The sequence below is a fragment of the Accipiter gentilis genome, chromosome 25 (assembly GCF_929443795.1).
Source record: "Accipiter gentilis chromosome 25, bAccGen1.1, whole genome shotgun sequence".
Taxonomy (NCBI): domain Eukaryota; kingdom Metazoa; phylum Chordata; class Aves; order Accipitriformes; family Accipitridae; genus Astur; species Astur gentilis.
Genome location: NC_064904.1, coordinates 7865754 through 7887761, shown reverse-complemented (window position 1 = coordinate 7887761; position 22008 = coordinate 7865754). Strand labels below are relative to the sequence as shown.

Genomic DNA, 22008 nt, shown 5'->3' with positions numbered 1-22008 from the left:
ATACCAGAAATGGGTGACAAATTTCAAAACTGTTTTTAGGAGGACTTTGACTTGTGGAAGGGAAACAAGCAATCAGTGAGGTAACTCACTGCCACACATGGAACCAGCTAACATATGACAATAACAGAGGCAAAAAATGTTGCGAGTTTCTAAAGTGGTATATCAGGTGACACCTGGTCTGGATAAGAGATGAGTTTTAAATTCTACCTCCTTCCAGGTTTGACAACACTGATTAAAAAAAACCCAAAGCCTATAAATTACCGATGATCAGCTCTGTCAGTGACAGAAGGAACTACTTGTTAGACAATGTCCAGGTATTTTCAGCACCATATTGTCTTCTAAATACGGTACTGTTTACAGTATACCTTCCGCTACGGCTATTGCCAAGCATTATTAGAAGTGAGTCAGGGATTGCACATTTGCTAGTGCAGATCCACCCTCACCATTCTAAAGGAAACATGTCCATAATGACAGATTAGTGAGAATGTAAGAATAAAGGCTTCTTTTTTTTTTTAATAGATATATCTGTTTTCAGAAAGTAATTCAGTTTATTAGTAAAATTATTTTTGTTTAGGTTTAGCAGCAGATAGACAAAATTAGCTGGAGGGTTACTTACTTTCAAGTAGATCCAGCGTTCCACTCCTCTCCTGGCAGAAAGGAAAAGGAAAGTACCTTCAGGTTTTCAAGGCACAGATCATGTATTTCTTGTGGTACGAAGTAATTTCTTTTAACATTCAGCTGTGCGATTCACCAATTCCCAGAACTGCATGTTATAGTTTGCATTCTGAACAAAGCTAAGTACCTTCCCTTCCAGGGCTCTTTTGTCTTCTAAATGCATCCTCCTTGGTTGTATTTCATGTTATTGTGTTCTCACTGCTTCTGTATAAATGAACATATTAATCCTTAATTTTCTAGGTTTCTTGCTCCATTTGCCAAGGAAGCATTTTTCTTCTCTCAGAAGCTGCAGATGCAGATTACCACTGTGCCAGCTTCTTCCTTTCTGGAGTGGTCTGGCAAAAGGAATTAGTTCAGGAAAGTTCATAAAAACGTGTATTTTCTTTTCACTTCTACTGTACTTCATAGCTGTCTCATTGTGTTCTCATCACTTTTCTTCTGAGTATACTTATGAAAACCCATCACAGCAGCTAAGGTTTGCAGGGTTGGAAAGCTGACCTTCCAAGACAAGAAGTAGAAATACAGGAGGCAATCTTTCTCCCATCAAATGACAATTACTCCACAACTCTTTCATCCTTTGGGGTATCCCTGGGAAAATGCAAAACCTCAGTTGTGGCTTGTAACAGCATTCACAATGGTGAAGAAAAAGCTGTCAGGATTCACTTGTCAGCAGCTTAGGCAGTTGTGGAACTTGAGGTGCATTTGAAAATACTTCGGGTATTTGTATGCAGTAGACCTAAATGCAAGGGCATTCAAATCTGACATGGAAGCCTACATGGGCAGGATATGCTCTAGTCTGAAAGAAGACAGCTTTTGGTTGGGGTAAGATGAAACACAGACAACTAGAAAGAAGTACAAGTGCAATACGGCTGGTGACTTCATGTTTAAAAACATGGCAAGTCAGTGTAGAGAAAACTAGTCTGTAGCATCCCATTAGAGCTGCTGCATTTTTCTAAGCTGTCTGGATTACTTAGCACCCAGGCAAAACTCAGTTCACAGAAACAGTATATTTCCCTTTCTGTATATCCCTTCAGGAGAAAAGGAGAAAAAAAAAAAAAAACAACACAAAAACACAAACTGTTGCTATAGAGTTATCATCCAGAGAGATAAAGAAGGCCTAAAATGAAGCAAATAATTCATGGAATCACCTTTCTAAATCTTCAGCTGCTGAACCTTGAAAATATCAGGGGAGAAAACCAAAATGCACGTGAGTTAGCGTGCAGTTGCATAAAGCTATGCATGAGATCCTAAGACTAGGAATTTCCAAAGTTGATCCCACCACACCTGCTTTCTCCCTGCCTATGAGAATGGACATCGTGAAAATCAATCCTCACACAGATAAAACCGATTCCTTCTCCCGTTGAGTATTGCATCACTGCAAAGAGCCCAGCACCCCAAAACAGTATGAGAGGTGAAGGAATGGCACTTACTGCCACAGAGCTTTTCCAATCAGTTTGATGTTGCAGTGCAGCTACAAGCAATGGGATCTGACTCATGTTCAATGGGCACCAGCTCTACGTCTGGTTTAACAATGGAACTGGTGCACTATGGAAACTCTAATTTAGATATCCCATTATATATGCTGGTAAAGGCATATATATATACTAGTTATCCAGACATAATCTGGGGTTTGCCTCACACCTCCTACAATGAAGCTACTGATACTTACCTATCACCACCCATACAGGGCACTGCAAACCATCCTTGAAACAACTCATCAGCAACTGGTAGACTCTCTATTAAAACTGTAGCAGTATTATATCTGATGTCTTCACAACAGTAAAGATTTCTTTTTTTTAAAGCAGAAAAGCCTGAGAAAGCCATTATTTGTCACAGGATGATCCAAAGGCTGTTAATCTCCTGTCTACACCTTAAGAAAGAAAAGAGGAGAAAAATCTAATTTAAACAAGTGCTACTAGGGATAAAAAATTCAGACTGATGCTACGTTAAATTACTCGGGAGGCTGAGGTATCCAGCCATGGTCTTCAGTAAAAAAGAAAATTATAGGGTCTATCAATTAGAGAAGCGGTGCTCTGAGCCTATGTGCTGGCATGCTTACAGTTTTTTTAATGTCTGGCAGGATGTTTTACAAACTAAACTCAGCAAGATGACAATTCCACCAGAAGGTGCTTCAGATGGTTTTGCTAATAATTTTGATCAGCTGAAATGGAGAAAAACATCACTTCGTTTATTTGGCTTTTCCAGAACCTGTCAAATCAGAGCAGAACCATTAATTGCCCCTTTCTGCATCTCCCCCCATCTCTCCCACCTTCTTCCAGAAAAAGACACACTCCAATTTCTTTTTTTTTCTACAAGTATTCTGCAAAATCAGCCTTTGTTCCCAAAACAAACTTTGGTCATTCTTTGTGCACTTCCTTTGCTAGAAGGAAGTTCCATTTCTTGAGAATATTCATTGGAGGCTGGTACTGCTACTGCTGCAAACATGTAAGTGCTAACCACCATATATTGGCTTTTGTTTTAATAGCCTTTTAACCAACTTTGTTAATGGACTGAATGCAATTTAGATATGGAACTTGGCTAAAATGTAGCTTCAATTGGCTATTAAAATTTAAGAGCCAAGTAAGATAGCTAATTACAAAAAAGCTCCAGTGATAATGCTAAGCAGAATTAGTAATAGCAAATGACAGTCTGTCTAGTCTTATTCCCAAAGGGAAAGAAACTCTTAACTGAGAAGTCAACCAGACAACGTGCAGAAAACCTAATTGCATTACTGGTATTATGGCATCCCAAATCTGGCAGCTCACTGGGACAAAACAGTGAGTAAAGTCTGTCAAACTACTCAGGAAAGCGACTGACCCCCTTCTTAATGCTAGCTGCAACACGCATCGGGAATTATGTTATTACTTTAAATTAACTTATTGGGAAATATTCCTGTAAAAATTATCAAATCAGCACCATCTAAAAAATATCTTATACCCATCCTGAATTTGATTCTCTCTCCAGATATTTTAGATTAGGGGAAAAAATATAAACAATCTGTCTGCAAAATGTTCAAGCACTAAAAGAAGCATTCTGTGCTTCATTATCAATATCCTCATTACACCATCAGCTGAAGTGCCGACTAGTTCTCCTGTGAAGATTTATCATGTATGGTGGCCACTTTGAAACATAGGTAGCGGAGTCTTTAACATTCCCTACTCAAGTGTCTCCCTGCTGTGCCTGTAAATGTCAGTCCAGTTTTTTCACGGCTGTGCGCACAGATTAGAAACAGCAGGAGAGCTTGGGAGTATGACTACAATACCAGTAAGGACACTTGTCTTCATGGCACTGCTCAAGTGATTCTTGGAATGCAGGACCCTGCTGTTTTCTAATATTTACACACAACTGGAGTCATCAAGAGCAGTAAATGCAGTCTAAAGGCAGCTTGCTTCTTTTGTGTTAGAGGCTTTACTTTCAAATGGGGATGTCAACAAAAACCTACTACACCCTCTGCCTCTTATAAAGTGGTGTATTTCCCCATCACTGTTTTGCACAACAGCGAAAACACATGTGTGCAAGCACATACTGTATGCAATGCATACAGTAGTACTGCAGGTATTATCACAGCCTTCCACTTGGCTCATCCTGACTACCCTACACTTTAAGCATCATTGAAGTTTACAGTGAGCCAGAGACATTCTTCCCTGCGAAGACAGTAGTTTTGCAGTCTCTTGTGAGCAGAGACAAGCCCTGAAACAACATTCACCTAGAATGGAAAGTGCCTTTTTCTTTTTTTGCCCAGAACATTTGCCACCAGTACAAACTTCTGCCAGGACATTTTGGGGGTGGGAAGAGGTAGGGGTGGCTTATGAAATCTGCACCTCAAACCATTCTTTTCAAATATATGGAAACGACTGGTTTTGTTGCATTTGGCTTTGGAAGCATCAAAAGAAAACACACTCCTTGAAAACTTGGAAAGTAAAGAAAGGAAGTTTACCAGTAAATAAGTTACTAAAAAAAGAAAAATGTCAAACAACTGAAGTACAAAAGAATGACTTTGAGTATGCAAGACAAGCAGGAGAATACAATATGCTTTCCCAACAACAGTTCTTCAGAATAGGGTAACATACTTTTTGAACAAAACAATTAAATGAAGTCATTAAAATGATAGTTGGATTTGAGGAGTTTTAAATATGAGAGAGACTTCAGCAGTCCTATTTTTACATCTGAAACAAAGAAAATGCTATGCTTAAAGTCATCAGCCACACTTTGCTAATAACCAGGAAAATGAGTCTGTATAGCAGTCAGAACAGAAATGAGAAGGCACTAGACCTTTTAAATATGTTATTCCAGTTTTATTTCAAAACAATGGATTCCCTTGTTTTCAAAACATAACCTCATCATTCATTCAACGTTTTATGCTACAACTTATTTCAGTGAGTAGCTACTCAGACATTACACAATCAAGCAAGCAGAGCACTGGACATCCACAAAAATACACCACCCATTGGCTCATAACAATACCTTTTGGTTTGCCAAACTTCATAAAGCAGTCTCCTTGATAAGAATAATGTTCATGTCCAAATTAGATGTAATTTTGCAGTATCCAAGTGAAAAGTAGTGGTAAATTAAACACTGCATTTTTTGACTTGCAACTCTGACAAGATGACTCAAAGCCAAGCAAGGAAGTACTTTTAAGAAAGGTTACATGCTTCTCAACTACTAAAAAAAGGTAAACCATTATTTTGTTATGAGAAACACATGAGTCAAGCTTTCACTGGAACTAGATACTTCACAAAGTTATTCTTCAAAACTATAACTTTTGTACTCTTTTCACTAACATAAAAAGAAATACTGAAGGGGGGTGTGAGAATTGGCATTGGGGTTTGGTTGGTTCTTTTCTTTGCCCTGGGCCCTATGTCTGAAATTCTGGTCTCCTTGTTTTGAGAGAATCTCTGAATAATCGGAAAAACAATAGAAACACAAATACTATGCAAAAGAAAACCAAACCAGCCCAACCCAAAATTTGCTACCTGTCCTCCAAAGAATTGTTTAAACACATTATATAACAAACAAGAATGGAAGGATGTGATTTTTGTCTTATGTTCTCTTTTTTTAATTCAAACACTTGAGAAATATTTAAAAGATGTCTCTACCATTTTGGACTTCATCTCAGTGTACATCTAAGTGACCTCCAATAAGGCTTTAGTCAAAATTAGAAGTCAGATGCAACACTGCTGTTCCTTATAAAATACCCGTAACAAAACTAAATAAGGCTTTATTTCTACATTTTAATGCAGAAAAAAGCACTTTCTTTCAGTTCACCTTAAAGATATGAATTTGTGTACATAAAGAATAAAAATGCATCCTCACTTCAAAATTGGCAAAATTTTGCATTAGTATTTAAGTATACATAAATTACGCAAATATTTTAATAAAACATTTATTCTTCAAAAACAGGTACAAACAGCAGTCTGTGTTTTTACAGGATTCATCATTTAAGAAAGGAAAGAAAAAGATTCCAGTGCTACAGTAACTGAAAAAAACCCAGAGATAAGGCAAAGAGCAACTTAGTTTGCTCCATCTACTATTTACTTCTGGACTCTCTTTCTGGTTGCTGTGACTTTCTTGGGTTTTGGTGAGGTCATCTTCCGGGTTCTGGTAGCTACCACATCTGCAATTAAAACAAACAAAAAAGACAAGACTTTCTATTAAAAAAAAATAAAATAACATAAATGGATCACAAGAAAATACTTGTAGTCTTAAGAGGATAGATTTAGTCTTGACTGGGGTGACAGGGGGACACATGACAGTCAGAAGAATTACCACAATTTCTGGGCACCAATTTTCTCCTGAAAAACACGTACAATTCAACTTCTCGAACAGTAGCATTACATAGAGTTGAGCCAATTTAATAGCTCAGCTCCACCAAAAGATGAAGAATCAGATCCTGTTTAGAAGCTAAACCCCTCCTTCCTTCCCATGCACCAATTTTCAGTTCTATGATCCTGCCCAGTATTAAGCCATGTTTGGTGCTCTTTGGACCTTATAGCTAAGCTGATGCAGCTCCATGACCTGGCAAAGAACTTTTTTGGGGTCTAGTATTCTCATAGTTCAGTGAGTTACAGCATCTTAGAGTGTTCTGAATGGAGCTTATACATGGGGAGGTGGAAGGCACACAGGTAGAAAAGAGGAAAATTTTTTTTTAGCGATGTCAAGCTGTTAAATCAGCTCAGCTATCAGTGCAACTTTACCTACAGATTTCAAGCTATTATTTGACAATATTTTATTAACAAAGGTAACGAACAGTGCCATCTAAATAAGATTCCTAACAAATGTGGCAGGCAGGTTGTTCAAAGAGACCATACTTAAATACAATAATAAACTCCCTGCACTTTCATTCTTTCCTGCTCACTAGCAGGGAGAAGGGAAAAAAACCCCATACCACAGCTCACTTCCGTGAATCACATTCAACTACAGTCACATTGAGAAAAAATATTACATATAACAAAAATTGCTACCATTTTCACAAATGCAGTAACAATTAAATGTTTTTCATCTCCTAGTCATGGTTTGAGGTTTTCTTTTAATTTTTTTTTTTTAAATCCTGACTTCCTCCTTGAAGTCAGTTTGCCTAACTCTAAGTTCTTGCTTGTAAAACTATATATAACTACCGTTCCTGTCAACTTCTTAATCTGCGTTACTGACAAAGAAAAAAAAAAAAAGGTAAAATTGAGTTTCATGGAAGACCTTAAGAAAGAAGCTGCTTGCATAAGACAACAGCCTTTGAGGAGTATGAGTCAGATCGTTCAAGCTCAATGAGTAAATCTCACCACCATCTCCCAACTGCTATGTAAAAACCAAATCCATTCTGGTACCCTTACAAGTACTGCTCACTAAAAGCTATACAAGCAGGTATCAAACTAAAGTAGTAACTATGTAAATCATTCCTATTCCCAGCTAAATTCTGGTTTATCTTCAAGAATTAGTTTATAATTTTCAAAGTCACACAATATTTCAGTTGCTATAATTGTGAATACTAGCAACAGACATGTCTTCTGACTTTTCAAATTGAGTAGTCTTACTGGCATGTAGGCCAAGTTATCCTACCAACTGCACGAACCGTACCGATTTTCCTCTCTCTATCCTTCCTGAGACTCTGTATTGCAACAGAAAGCAGAGAATGACCAAAGTTTTCTCTTCAAGAAAAAAAAAACAATAACCTGATCTTTCTCCCTTTCATTAATCTTCACCAGTTTTGACTGAGGTAACTGATTTTTCTTCTCATCCAATCATAGACTGTATAATCAAATGCTGCAAAGATAGGTCAAATTCATGTTCTATTATCAGAAAGACTGTCAATATGAAAATGATGACCTTCGGTAGGAAAATACTACAGGTGTTTGTTTACAGAGAAAAAAGAAATAAGTTATCGGATTTTCATGGCTGTATTTCAGGAGTGTAGTATTTCATGGTAGTCATAGACAATACAAGCAATTAAAGCTTACTAATTCCTAGTTCAGTAAGAGCTTACCCATTTCCAGTTGCTCATGCTGGAACACCAAAAAGGAGAAGAGCGCTACCCTGTCTCTGATTTTTCCTTTATATTTATTACATTAATGAGTTCTTTTCAAGGCTTTTCTAAACAAACCATGATCATGGAGAATCTCTAAGTGAATCATAACAAAAAGGAAAAAAAATCCTTGTCGTGGTTCTTTTATTCATAATTTCAAACTTAAGCAGCAGAAATATTCTCTTAAACTATCTGATTAATTATGTTAAACTCAGAAAGACTGCTTTCAACTCATGTTTAGCTTCAAAGTTTGCAGCTATTTCAGAACTGAAGGTCTTCTATACCGAAAAACTTGTCTGCATTTTAAAAATTAGTGAGCCTGATAACGTATATTGTCCCCTCCCCACAAACTTTTCTTGTGGGAGAAATGTCAGTTCTGTTTCTGAAAACAGTCCTGTGTGGGCAGCACCAAATGAGGACACAAACAAAGCTATTACAAGAAAAGGAGAGGGTTTTTATAAAGCAGATTAAACTGAATTAGGTTGAAACAGCAATTTAAATGAGGAAGAATTATATAGGCAAAAATAAACCAGATGGTGTCACTGCACAGCTTGTTTTGAGACTGGAACAAAGTTCAGCAGAGGCATAAAGAGTCCCACAGGCTCCAGAGGCATTATTAGACAAGTTGACTGTGATATCTGATCCTCTCTGTGTAAACAGTATTATAAAGCAACTTTGCAAAAGAAACCCAGCAGTACTCTTTTTTGAAAGTTCTGAGAAAAATGGAGGGAAAAAAAAGAAAATCAGGAGTGGTGATCATGGTTTCTAGCACTTTAACACACACACACACAAAAAAAGGAATTAGATTTAACTAATTTATCTGAAAAAGGAAAAAAAAATAGGAGAGAGATGTGGTGGAGCCTTTTGTACTCATCAAATGTGCAAAAGACTGCTGCATAAAATGAGAGCAATTTTCATGTCCACAGTGGATAGGACAACTAATAAGCTTAAGGGAAATTCATGTTAGGTACTAAAAATATCAAAAGAAAATACTCTGCCTTATCAAACCCTTTTCAGTAGTAAGGATAGTTAAGTATTACAAGTGGTGTTGACCAGGGATATTTTAGAATCTTAATCATAGAGGTTTTAAGAGAAAATATTGGTATGTATCAAGTTTAACAAAGACGTAGATAGATAAGCCTGTCCTTCAGCTGGTGTATAACGCAGATCACCTCTTGATGTCCCTTCTCATCTTGTTTTCCGATTCTACATACACCATTTTAGAAACACACATAAGTCTTATGAGTAAGAGAAATAAAACTGTACTCAAGTCAAAAAATGAAAGTTTCTATAAAATGGCAGAGGTTCCTTTAGTAAAAATAAGCAGACACCAGAGGCTTAGGTTTCCCACTTAATCGCCTGCTTTGATGGAAATGAGGACAGCGGGAGATTCTGAGCATGAAAACACAGCTACCGAGCAGATGAAATCAGGTATGATTTAGGTGTGAATGGTGACTTCTAGGTTACATCATAGGCTAGAATATTTGAAAACAGAAGCACATACAGATTTTAGACTCCAGGCAAACATCAGGTAAGTGAAAAACATCTAGCAGCAGGCACGCAGGTTAGTAACTGCATCACTTGCATATGCTGAATTTACACCTGACAAAGACTGAGTACATGCCAGTCTCTGTATAATGGCCGAAGAGTTCCAGCGATTCTAGTCTATGCAAGCTCTTAAACTAAACTTGTAGTAATCATCATCAAATACAGCTAACATCTTTCACCCTCAAAAGAAGCACATGCCATCAAGTATGTTGATCAGACACTGCAAGGTTTCCTTTCTTAAATAAAAAAAAAATCCAATGGGTGTGCACACGTGCATAATCTCAAACACACACTTTGCTATGTTTCTTTTTAAGAAACAAAGGTCAATAAATCTGGAATGTTGGACCACGTGGTGAAGAGTTCTCAAGTGGTTTCTGAAAGAGATGTTCTCAGACTAGTCTTCATGTAGATGAAGCTTAATTATCATTTCTCTATAGATACCCAGTGTGCCACAGCAGGACAGTTTTATGACAGAACTGATATTTCTTTAATAGTGGCAACTTCATGCCACATAGATTGAATTGCCACAGTTAACCCGAGAAGTGATGAAGTAGGAACAAGAGGACCACTAACCTAACACAAGTCTCCCTAGTCAACTAGATGCAACCTTGCATATGCCACTATATCAGAACTCAGTCCAATAAATTAATCCAAGACTGTGTTTTGTTACTAATTTAAGTAACTAATTGTGGACCTGTAATTTCCAAAGGAGACAAATTTAGCACTGTCAGTTCTTCAAAATTCTTCCACTGACCCCAGTATCACTTTTGTCTTGCAAAATGTGCTTCAGTCATATTTCAGTGGTCTTTGATCATATCAAATAACCAAGTCATTTTGCTGGATTGCTCCCTAGGAGACCTTTTTCCATCAACTGCCCCTTAAAAGGGTTCTACAATCAGCAAACTGAAAAGGGAAAACAAGAGAATGGAACCCATACAATTGCTATTTACATATGGAAGGAATAAAAAAAAAAAATACAAATAGAATTGGAAGCTGAAAGACTACACTCAGCATTCAGCTGCAAACATTGAATGGGAAGTGAAGCCAGGTTGTGCAGCACCTAATAAGGTTTAAGCATTTCATTAGTTCACCGTTCTCAAATCAGTTTGGGCAGTTTGAATATGGTGCCAAGGAAGAGCTACTTTTCTTTTAAGAAGATGAAGTAAAGAAGAGTATGTAGTTTCCCAACTCAGCCAGGGAACCCTGCATGGCTGATAAAACCTGGTAGCGTAACACTTCTCAAACACGAATTTTTCAGTACTTTGAAGGCTGTTGAAGCAACTGCAAGGGCAGCAAATAGTAGTTTTGGTCAGTTGGCTTGTTCTCTTTTCTCAGCAGTTCTTTTCTCTACAAAAATTCAGAAATATGATTCCAAAAAAAAAGAACAGAGAGACCAGAAGAATGCAAATATGGACTTGAATTCCAGGAAATACATGATTGCAGGGTGGGGATGAGAGAGAAGAAAGTAAGTTTGTATAGTTATGGGATGGGATTTGGCTTTAGGTACTTCTTCCAAGTCCTCTGTTTCCTGCAACAAACGAAGCTGATACCTTCCCATATGATAATATGGAAAAACATCAGGACACAAGAATGTATTATTTGATGAGTTTATGCCTATGTATTTCCTAAAGATAACATACCTTCCCATATAATAATATGGAAAAACATCAGGACACAAGAATGTATTATTTGATGAGTTTATGCCTATGTATTTCCTAAAGATAACATACCTTCCCATATAATAATATGGAAAAACATCAGGACACAAGAATGTATTATTTGATGACTTTATGCCTGTGTATTTCCTAAAGATAACAACAAATCTATGAGTGTCCTCTTAAAAAATTTAATAAAAAATTGTTCCAGATAAAACTGAAACTGATTTACTTCATTAAAGTAAATTTCTTTACTGAAGACTTTCCTAAACAGAATTGTACAAACACATATAAATCAGTAGTCACATGCAGCATGTGTTTAAAAATAGCCCTCCTCTCCACCACACAGTGATTTGCAGGAGGAACAAAGTTTCATTCAAATATATTACTTGCAATCTTGAAAAAGATTAGTTCCCTGTAAAAATCTGAGTCACTGCTGTACAATTTTTCTTTCTTTCCTGTAGAAAAATTTCACTTGCAAATTTTATATCAAAGTTTGAATTCCAACACTTGTTCAGCATACTGCAATACATCTTCAGGTCACAGAAAAACAACAAAAAAGCAGACATCACTTGTTATTCTTAAATGATTTAGTTCTACATGTAAAGTCATTATACAAAACCTTACCCCATGGAAAATTTTCCTCTGAGTGGTTTTTTGTTTTGTTTTAATTTAATCCTTTTTATTAGCAGCAAACACAAGAAAGTCCCATGAAGTGTAGCGAGGAACTTAAATGTATTTACATTTTAAATGTGCTTTAAGCGCTAGAAGTGGTCAGAAGAGATTGTAGAGAAATAAACTTAAAATATAAAGGAAGACTAAGTAGAAAACTGTGTTCCAAGCAGACACAGGAGTAAATAGGAACACTCCCATGCTTTACATCTCAGACATTAATTTTGCGTCTTTAAGTGGCACATGTTCAAGGTGCTTCTCAGTGAATTTCTCACTTGCAAATTGTCAAGGAAAAACATTATTCAGGAAGAACCACAAAGATATATTCAGTTTAGATCTAATTTATTTTAGCCTTCCTACCCATCATATTTAAGGATCTTTATACTTAAAAATCACCTCCTACCACACCTCTTCTAATTTAAATAGCTTTATAAGATCCGCAAACAATTTCAGGACATGCCATAAAAAGACAGATCATTTCATATCGCTTTTTGAGTATACTTAATGCAAAATACAGAAGCAAGTTTGTCTATCTCTGACAAATGAGAGCAGTATTTCTCTGCTCTAAAACCTGAATATTCCTGTTAATTTCTAGGTACAACATAGCAGCACATGCTTTTAACTTCTAAAACTAACTCACATAAAACTCTCATACTAGAGCATTTAACTTGCAACATTCCTAAGACAGGTACGGGAAGGCTAAGAATGGCACAGAAAGGGACACATCTTTTGGTGACTACTCACAGAGACAGATACACTGTTTTGAGACTAACACCCACTTACTCCTGGAGCCTGTTACAGATACTAGTCAATACCAAATCCTTTACAAGAAGGAACAGATGAGTAACAGACAATTGGAACTATCGTAAAATACAGGTTTTGCTGAAAACGTTTATGTTAGGGTATAAAATTAAGAGGTAAAAATCTACCTACAATGTGGGCATTGGTGTGGAGTAGAAAGACAAGTAACAAGTGGTGCCATAAACAAGCTCAAAAAAGCTCATATGATTTGCTTTCTCCCATAGCTTGATGACAAGGCCAATAATTCTCTAAATATGAAAATGAGCCTACATGTAGATTTACTCCAACATTAAGTAATAAATCTTGAATAAAGGAAAAAAGATTTCTAAGACAATAACCCAGATAATTATTTATGCAAAGCCATGCAATGTAAATAAACATAAAGCTAAGTACCTATTAATTGAGAAATACTGTTAAACCTCCATTTTGGAATGCCTTCTAACCAATGCATCAGTATGACTGTTTTCATATTGGAGCTGTTCACATAATTTGTTATTTATACTGCAAGAGTAACCAAAGACCCCAGTTAAGGCCTTACCATGTTAGATGTTATCCAGCAATACAGATATACACAATTCCTACCCCAAGCAGTATTGGCTATTAAAAAACTACTTTAAAAAAATACAGTACTACCATTGTCATGTCTACTGTAGTATTTTTCCTCTATACTGTTCCAATTAATAAACCCCAAAATTGTTTAAAAAAAATTCACAACAGAAAATTAAAAAGGCTGGTGTAAAAAAATTCTGTTCTAAAAAAAATCTGTATTTCTATAACCCAAACTTCATCAACCCCCAAATTAGAAAAACCTGCTAGTGGTAGAGGTTTTACCTCTATTGGTAGCTTTGAACCTAGGATTATTTATAAATTCTCATGAAACTCTTATTTTTCCAGATTTTATGTCATTTTCACTGAAGTTCCTTATACTAGCTGCCTATTCCATATAAACTGATTAAAAATAAGCATATTAGTCCTATTAATATTATGCAGTACACCCCTGCAGAATTGTGGGTGGATACACACAGTGTATGCCAAAATTCGGTATTCTGCTTTAACAGTATGATCACTTATAAGCCTGTATATTTTACTATCATACATAAAGGCAGGTAATACTGAAAATGGAGCTGAAAGTGTGAAAAATATTTTCGTTTAAATAGAAATCATCTCTTCTGACAGCATTTTTCCTGGTGGAGAGACATTGACCAATATAATACTTCAACATCATCCATATTACCTTAAAAGGGATACCTCTTAAAGTTCCAGCTTTCAGGAAAGCGTATGGGGTTCCAGTTACCACAGGAAAAAAAAGAGGAAACTGATAACATGCTAATTTAAACAGAATTTAAGAGTTCCACAAAGTTTTGTGCATCTTATTTCGGAAGTATAGCAAACCTTGTTTCTTGAGGGCTTTCTGAAATTCTGTTTCTAAAAAGAAGAGTCTAACACTCTTGCTTGACAGCTCCAGAAACACTGATGGCTGACATAATTGAAAGAGATGGCCTTTAATGAACTCATCTGAAGTGCCCGCTCTTACGCTGAGAACAACCAGAGGGAGTAGACAGAAAAAGCAAGAATTTCAAGATGCCTGTCCTTTCTCAGTGCCATTCTTCCTTCCCCCTCCACCAAGCCTGGGGGCTCCCCAGCCTCAGCAGTAGCAGATTTCATTACTGGCACAGTCCCTGTAGCCACTGAGCACCCTGGTGTACTCAAACTGCTGCACAGCTGATCAGGATCTTTTTGGGCCGACTAATCTTTTGGAGTGGATTAGACAAACTGCATAGTCAGATGTGATTAATGCTGATTAGCTGAACAGCAAGAGGCTGCATAGGTCTTCTTGCCACTGTTTTAAGTCCAAATACTCATCAGATGTTGTTTGAACACCTGAAGAGTAACCCCTGTCTGGCCATATTTATCCCCTTTTAGAAACCAATAAAATAGCATTTCAAAAACTTTTTAAATGTTCCTGTATGACTAAACTTCAATTTCTACAATTAAGATGTATCAAGAAGTTATCAATTTTGTTGGGCAGTGAACTTTAGGGTATTTTTTTAGCCACAGGACTAATCCTGTAACAGAGAAACAATTCCATGGTAACATAAAACTAGTCAGATTTTGAAACAGTTTTAAGTATTTCTATAATAACCAGCTATTTTCAATTTATCAAAAGCATCAAAATCATAAGATTATGAAACAGTTGCCCTTTCCTTCAACACAGATTTATGAATCACGTAATAAGTGGTAAAGTTTTTAATTCCAAATTTGGAGAGAACAAAATGAGTAAGTACATGTATCACTTTTCACCTGAAATCATTTGATATATTCCCCCCACTTGGTATTCATTAAATTGGGTTGTATAAAAAGGTGAAATTAGAACCATTTCACCTGTAACTCCATTGAATTGGCAAGAGGAGGTTTAAATTGAAGCTCCACCACTCATTTTAACCACTAGATGCTGAAAATATATATATAGCCCCCTAAATAGCTTTACTTAGTCTGAAAAAACTTAGCATTTACAAAAAGGTGATGCTACCACTTGGATTGCAATTCCTCAAGTTCTTTTTCATGTCTGTCTATGAGAATTTCAATCTACAATCCCAGGAAAAAAGAAATATAATATAGAATATAAAATGAAAGTATATTATGCTCATGTGTATCAAATCACAACCAGAAAACAGTCAGCTGTATTAAATATTTTGTTATAAGGTCTTAAATAAAATCTAAAATGCTAAACCTATGAATAAACGTCAGCATCATATCAAGTAATTATACTTACTTTGAAGGAAAAACCAATCTAATTAACACTTTTTCAGCCACTGACAAACTAGAAAATTCATAATAAATTGAAGTCAAGAATTCAAAAGGCATTCAAGTAAGAGAAATAATCACTGATTTTAATGATCAGAATTCTGTAATGTGAACAGCTGAAAATGAACAGAGCAGTGTCACCTTATGGAACAACATTAGCTTAATTACTTGTACTTTGTACCATACTGTTTGAGTAAATATACTAGGGTAAATCCATAACTTACCAATAATATTACTGTCTTGGAAATGTTAGATTTACCATCCTGCCACACTCCATCAAACCTTTTTTAAACAAGCGGATTTGTTTTGGGGTAAACTCCAGTGCTAGTGCTTTATTATTTTTAGACTACTTGACCACAGACAACTTTTGCTCTTTTACTTAAAAGTCTGAATCAAAAATTCTTTAGGAAAAACATCTTTGTAATTACTTGAATTCAGTTCTCATCTACATGAAGGTGTTAGAAGGTTAGATCCAGAAAACAGTCTGACTGGATCCTCACCATAAGCTTACCCTATACAGATCTACTGAAGATTCCTGATCTTGGACTTAGAATAATCCTACTTTATCTGTCCATGACTTTTTCCAGACAACACTGAAACTATGCCAAACTACCTGAAAAGTAGCTTTAGCATTTTATATCCTTATAGCTGATCCTTTCTTCAACTTTATTTAAACTTGCTTTTAGACGCTCCTGCTGCGAGCCCCTGGCTTTAACACACTGATGAAGTAGTCCTGGGGAGTCAGCATATTCTGACAATGAGTTGGACAATATGGGAGGGCAAAAATGAGAATGGAGGAGAGAATGAATGACAGCAAAAGAATGGAGTGCAACCACCACTTTTTATCACCTAGCATTTCTACCAGCTTTAGGCAGCATGTAATTGGAGAGTATACCTTTCTTACACAGACAGTTTAAATATTTCAATTTTATTAATCTAAAAAGAAATTATTTACAATCAAAAGCACTTGAATTGCTAGAGGTAAACAGTTGTATTGGGTATATGTGGCCATGTGGCAGGGTTTTGGTAAGCTGGGGTCAGCTACAGGGGTGTCCTCTGTGGGAAGAGGCCAGGCACTGTCCTGTGCCTGACACAGTCCTTTCCAGCTGGCTCCAAAACAAACCCACTGTAGGTCAAAATTGAGCCCAACTTGTTTGTGGCACGTCTGTGAAAACATTTAGTAAAGGGCAAAAAACACTGGACAGGCAGGCGGGGGGTGGCAGTGCAGGGAGGAGACTGAAAAACAGCAGAAGGAATACCAGGGTCAGAGAAGGAGATGGTGCTCCACAGCATCAGAGCAGATATTCCCTGTAGCTCGTGCAGGACCCAGGATGGAACAGATATCCCCTGCAATTCATGGAAAAGCCCACACTGGAGCAGAAGGACCTGAAGGAACTGGGCCACAGTTTTTCCCTGAAGGACTGCAGACCAAAAGAGAGAGCCCACACTGGAGCAGGAGAAAAATGTGAGGAGGAAGGAGCAGCAGAGAGAATATGTTACGTACTGACCATAACACACTTCCTCTCCATGCCCCCTGCACTGCTCAGGGCATGGGGTAGAGTCTAGAGTGAAGAAGTTAAGTTGAGCTTGGGAGAAGCGGAAAGAAAGGTGGTGTTTTAGTGTTTGTCTTTGTCACTACCCAAATTTATTTTAATTGGCAATAAATTAAATTTATTTTCCCCAAGTTGAGTCTGTTTTGCCCAAAACAGTAAATGGTAAACAGTCTCCCCATCTTTGTATCAACCCATGCATTTTCTCATCCTATTTTCTCCTTTTGTCCAACTGAGGAGGGGAATGAGTGGCTGGGTGGGAGTTTGGCCTTTACCAGGGTTAACCTACCACACCAGTACCCGTGACTGTGAGAACATTCTTTTGACTTACTAGAAGAAGTAGGTTTCTTTTTTTCTGGACTTCCTGTATCTTCCATTTCTGCTTCGGTGCTCTCATTGGCTGTAGCTGCTGCCTTTCTTTTTTTCTTTAAAAGGAAAAAAAAAAGGCAACTGAACTCAAGAGCAGAAAAGACTACACAAAGTAGCAAGTACCTTATCCTCACAGGTATCCCCCAATTTCAAGTATTATTTCTTCACGTATTATAAAACATCTCCATGTGCAGAGAAAATTTATTCATATATTAATGCAAGAATACTAATACTAGGCAATAGACAATTTAAAAGTTCAGTTCCCCTATCTGCAGTTCTCATTAGGAGTTGAAATTTTAATGTATGAAAACACAAGTTTTTATGATCAAAACCATTTTTTTATTTATATTGAATAACTGTTACAAAAGGAGCAATCTGAAAAATCTTAAAAGAACACAGAAAAACATTTTAGCCAAAGTTGACGTTAACTGCTTTTAAAAAAAGCAATTACACCTCATTAAATTCAAGTTTATCTGGATCCTTGCTTCTTAAGGCTTTCTTTGCACAGCTTAAAAGTAGCTAATACCCACTGACAGTACATTATTATTTTTTTCTAACAGCAACTATGGGTTCTGTTCCAAAGAGAGGTACTTGGGAAACATGAAGTCTACTCAAGGTACATTATCTTAAAACCTCTTAATGGATAGAACTGTTATTATCTGTGTATTACAATTAATCTTACTGTTGCAAAATATTCTTAAGGTGGTTATGGAAAGATTATTTTTTTTAAAGCCATGTGATTTTTTGCAAAGGATGAGTTGACTTGTACCTGTACCAGACCTAGAGGGTAACTTTGATGAACACTGGAAGAGTTTATCTTTTCCTTTTTTACTTTTTTTTTTTTTTTAATTGTGTGAGACTAGAGCTTTACTAATACAGCTTTAAAAGTGGCTACAACTTCACATAGCTCATGAGAGAAAGGGAGAGTGCATTACATCTTTCCTTTCCAAAGTGTTGCTTCATGATTACCATCTAAACCCTGCTGGGCTGAACAGATTGGTTCGATAATTACATACAATAACTGCAGTGGGCAGGTAACCCTCAGCTGGCACAGGGCAGCTCCCCTGTGAGAACTTCCATATGCAAACTGCACTGATGGAGTACATTAGGTACATCTTTCCTGCCGGTGCACAGGCCTGATTACCGCCAGCCAAGACTCCAAGGTTAGCATGTCAGCAGATTTGTGATGCATTAGGCAGGAATAAACACAGACACTTTTGTTCATTCTGACCAAAATTAAGGAGGACTATTTCAGCGCTGTACTGCTTTTATATGAGAGATAATGCATTCCTCCCAATTGTACTAGAAAACATTTTAAACGCTCATCAGAAAAACAGATATCCAATACACCCTACACAAAAGCAAAATGCATTTATCTTGTTTCCAAGCTTATTTAATAAAAAGTGGTTTCTTAATCTTGATGCAGGTGAATTACATAGCAGCAGAAATCAGGCAGCATTCATCTGACAAAAGCAACACCTGCACAACTGAAGCTGAACATTAAAAGGAACCACAAATCACTAAGATCCCTATTTTTCCAGTTTAGTTTACTTCCAATATTTCCCAGCAACTCTTCAGCACTAAACAAAAGTATGATGTGGTCCTTGCCCTAAATAATTTAGTCAAGAGCTCCAGATACTTCCTTCAACACATGGTACTGTTAGTGTCTTGGTTTCCTATAACTGTTATAAAATACCACACACACAAACTAACATGCATTTACTGTACAGGAAAAACAAAACAAAACCAAACCAATCTCCAGCAGAACTGTGGACTGTGTTTCATTTATTTATACATCTGGGGAAACCTCAGTCATGATATAGAAAATAAAATGTTAACTTCTAATATAGCAGACATCTGTGAGTTTTAGCCAGACACCAATACTGGAGAACGATTTAGATTCCAGAACAACCATGCTTATATGCAACATATAATGCACATCATGGCTCAACTAGCTATACAAGCTGAAAGCACAGGAGAATCCTGCATTTCAAGAATTTATTTACACAGAAGTTAGAAATATTTTCTCCTAGCTATGAAATAGCTTAACTTCAGAACACCAAACAACACTGTTTTAAGAAAGTATTATGGTAGATTGCTTCAAAGGAATTGAAGAGTAGGTGTCTTAAGACCTGTTGTGATTAAAAGATCAGTACAGCCAAAATGCCATAAATACTTTATATTAGAGGTCACCATTTTCTCAAGGGTGGATGTCAGACTGCATTTTTCTTTTCCAAATTAGACATTAAGCATGCCAAAAGAAATTCAGCACATGCTAGAAGATACTGGCTTTCAGAGGCAAGATGCTACTGATCAGTGGTAAATTAACTTTATGGAAAGCAGTTTCTAACAGACTTTGGAATTTGGAGCTTATCTTTAAAACACTCAGTCATCAAGTTGAGCTTCCTGTCACAACTGAAAATACATATATTTTTAATTGGCATTCTGTGTTCTTCCTTTCTTCCTCTGTGTATCTAAGTGTCCAGCTACTCTCAACTAGCACAAATTGTCTTCCTGTTCTTCTAGCCTCTCATAATGATGATAATGATAATAATGTCTGATACCCCCAGAAAAAAAACCTAGTAGCATGAGTTCCCCAACATATATTCTGGGATGGAGGATATCCTGCTGAAGACCCTCCTTCTATTCATTCTTGAACAGAAGTGCAAAATATGCCCTTGAAAGGTAGACTGACACAATCTGTTCTTCTACCCTAGCCTACACCACAGCTGTTACAAGGCCTAGAAAATCCAACATAGAAGGAAGAGTCAACTGTCCTGGTATTTGGTCAAAAGCAAGCAGGCTATGACAACCTGATTTCAAGCAATCAATCTTATTCTGTGTGGACAGTCTAGCAGTAGCTGGCATGAAGTAGCTAGCATGAAGTCCACTGCAATATGAAGTGGTCAGCTGAAAACCCTCAAATGGGCCAGTACACATTATTTTATGTAAGTGCCTGAACATATTTGTGACAACTGAGCAAGGTGACCATGCATATGCTTCCTCAAACTACAAAAAAAAAAAAACAAAAACAAAAAAACCAACAAAAAACAAACAAAAAAAAACAAACAAAAAAAACCCAAAAAAACCCAAAAAAAACCCACAAAAAACCCACACACAACAAAACAAACAAACAAAAAAAGCCCCACATAACACCCAAATCCCCACTAAAACCCAATGTAAAAGCTAATTCCTAATTGATGCTAGTAGGTAAGAACCTATGGAAAAACTATTATCCCACCCTTTTGGAATGGTCTTAACTGATATTGGCTAAAGAAATAAGATTTTTTAATTTTTATTCCATTGGAAATGTGCACCAGCCATCTTTGCTGGACAAGGACATTAAAGGTCACAGATGTTGGCTCTGCAGCAGGCCAACTTACTCAGCAAAGAAACCAGCCAACCATTAAACACATTATTTTTTCCCCCCAAAACACACATCTCAAACCATGTTGATCCACAGGGGGAACAGAAGAATTTATGCCAATGAACTCTTCATTTGGACAGTTCTTTACACTCAGTTCAACAGAAAATATTAGTATAAAGATCATGGCCGTACGATTTTAGCCAAAGTATTTTTTGCTGGGCAAAAAGAAGAAAAGCTGGACATATATCATCAGAAGACTTTAAAATCCTACAGCTTTTTTTCTTTTGTGCTTTTTGTCCATCTTTAACACACTGCTGATCATGTCACTAAACAGGCAGAATTCTTGTGCTATTATTCTGTATTGTAATTCTCAGTTGCCTGGTTCATAAATTGCCCACTTGTTATTAACAAATGCAAACAAACAAGTAATAAATGCAGTTTGAAGTGTGGGATAATAATAATAATTGTAATAATAATAATAGTAATAATAATAATAATAGGCCTGTTGTGATAGGAACAAGGGGTAATGGTTTTAAACTAAAAGAAGGTAGATTTAGACAGACATAAGGAAGAAATTTTTTACGATGAGGGTGGTGAAACACTGGCACAGGTTGCCCAGAGAGGTGGTAGATGCCCTGACCATGGAAACATTCAAGGTCAGGTTGGACGGGGCTCTAAGCAACCTGAAGATGTCCCTGCTCATTGCAGGGGGGGTGGACTAGATGAACTTTAGAGGTCCCTTCCAACACAAACCATTCTGTGATTCTATGATTTATTGTTCCATTATTTGTCCTTTTTAAATTGTTATTATAAACCATTTTAACATGCAATTTCCCTAAGGCTTAAAAAATTCTTACTCTGTATTCAAATGGGAGCCCAAATCTAGAGTTTAAGGCTTCTTAAATACAAGGAATAAAATACCCCTACACTACCACTATAATTAAGACTCATAAATAACATACTAGATCACAGTGAATTCAATATGTGAATTCCAGAATCAAATACTTAGTTTTAAGTATACATCTTTATGCCAAGCTTTGAACTAGTCACAGA

General features: G+C 36.7%; 1 protein-coding gene across 1 annotated transcript in view; it reads right to left on the bottom strand.

Annotated features, from left to right (window-relative positions):
* Positions 1-4949: 4949 nt before the first annotated feature.
* Positions 4950-22008, bottom strand: part of VRK1 (VRK serine/threonine kinase 1) — a 37738-nt gene continuing 20679 nt past the window's right edge. Inside the window, 2 exon segments of the mRNA XM_049828548.1 lie at positions 4950-6289; positions 17551-17644. Of these exon segments, the coding sequence (XP_049684505.1) occupies positions 6207-6289; positions 17551-17644 (177 nt within the window). The 3' untranslated portion in view covers positions 4950-6206.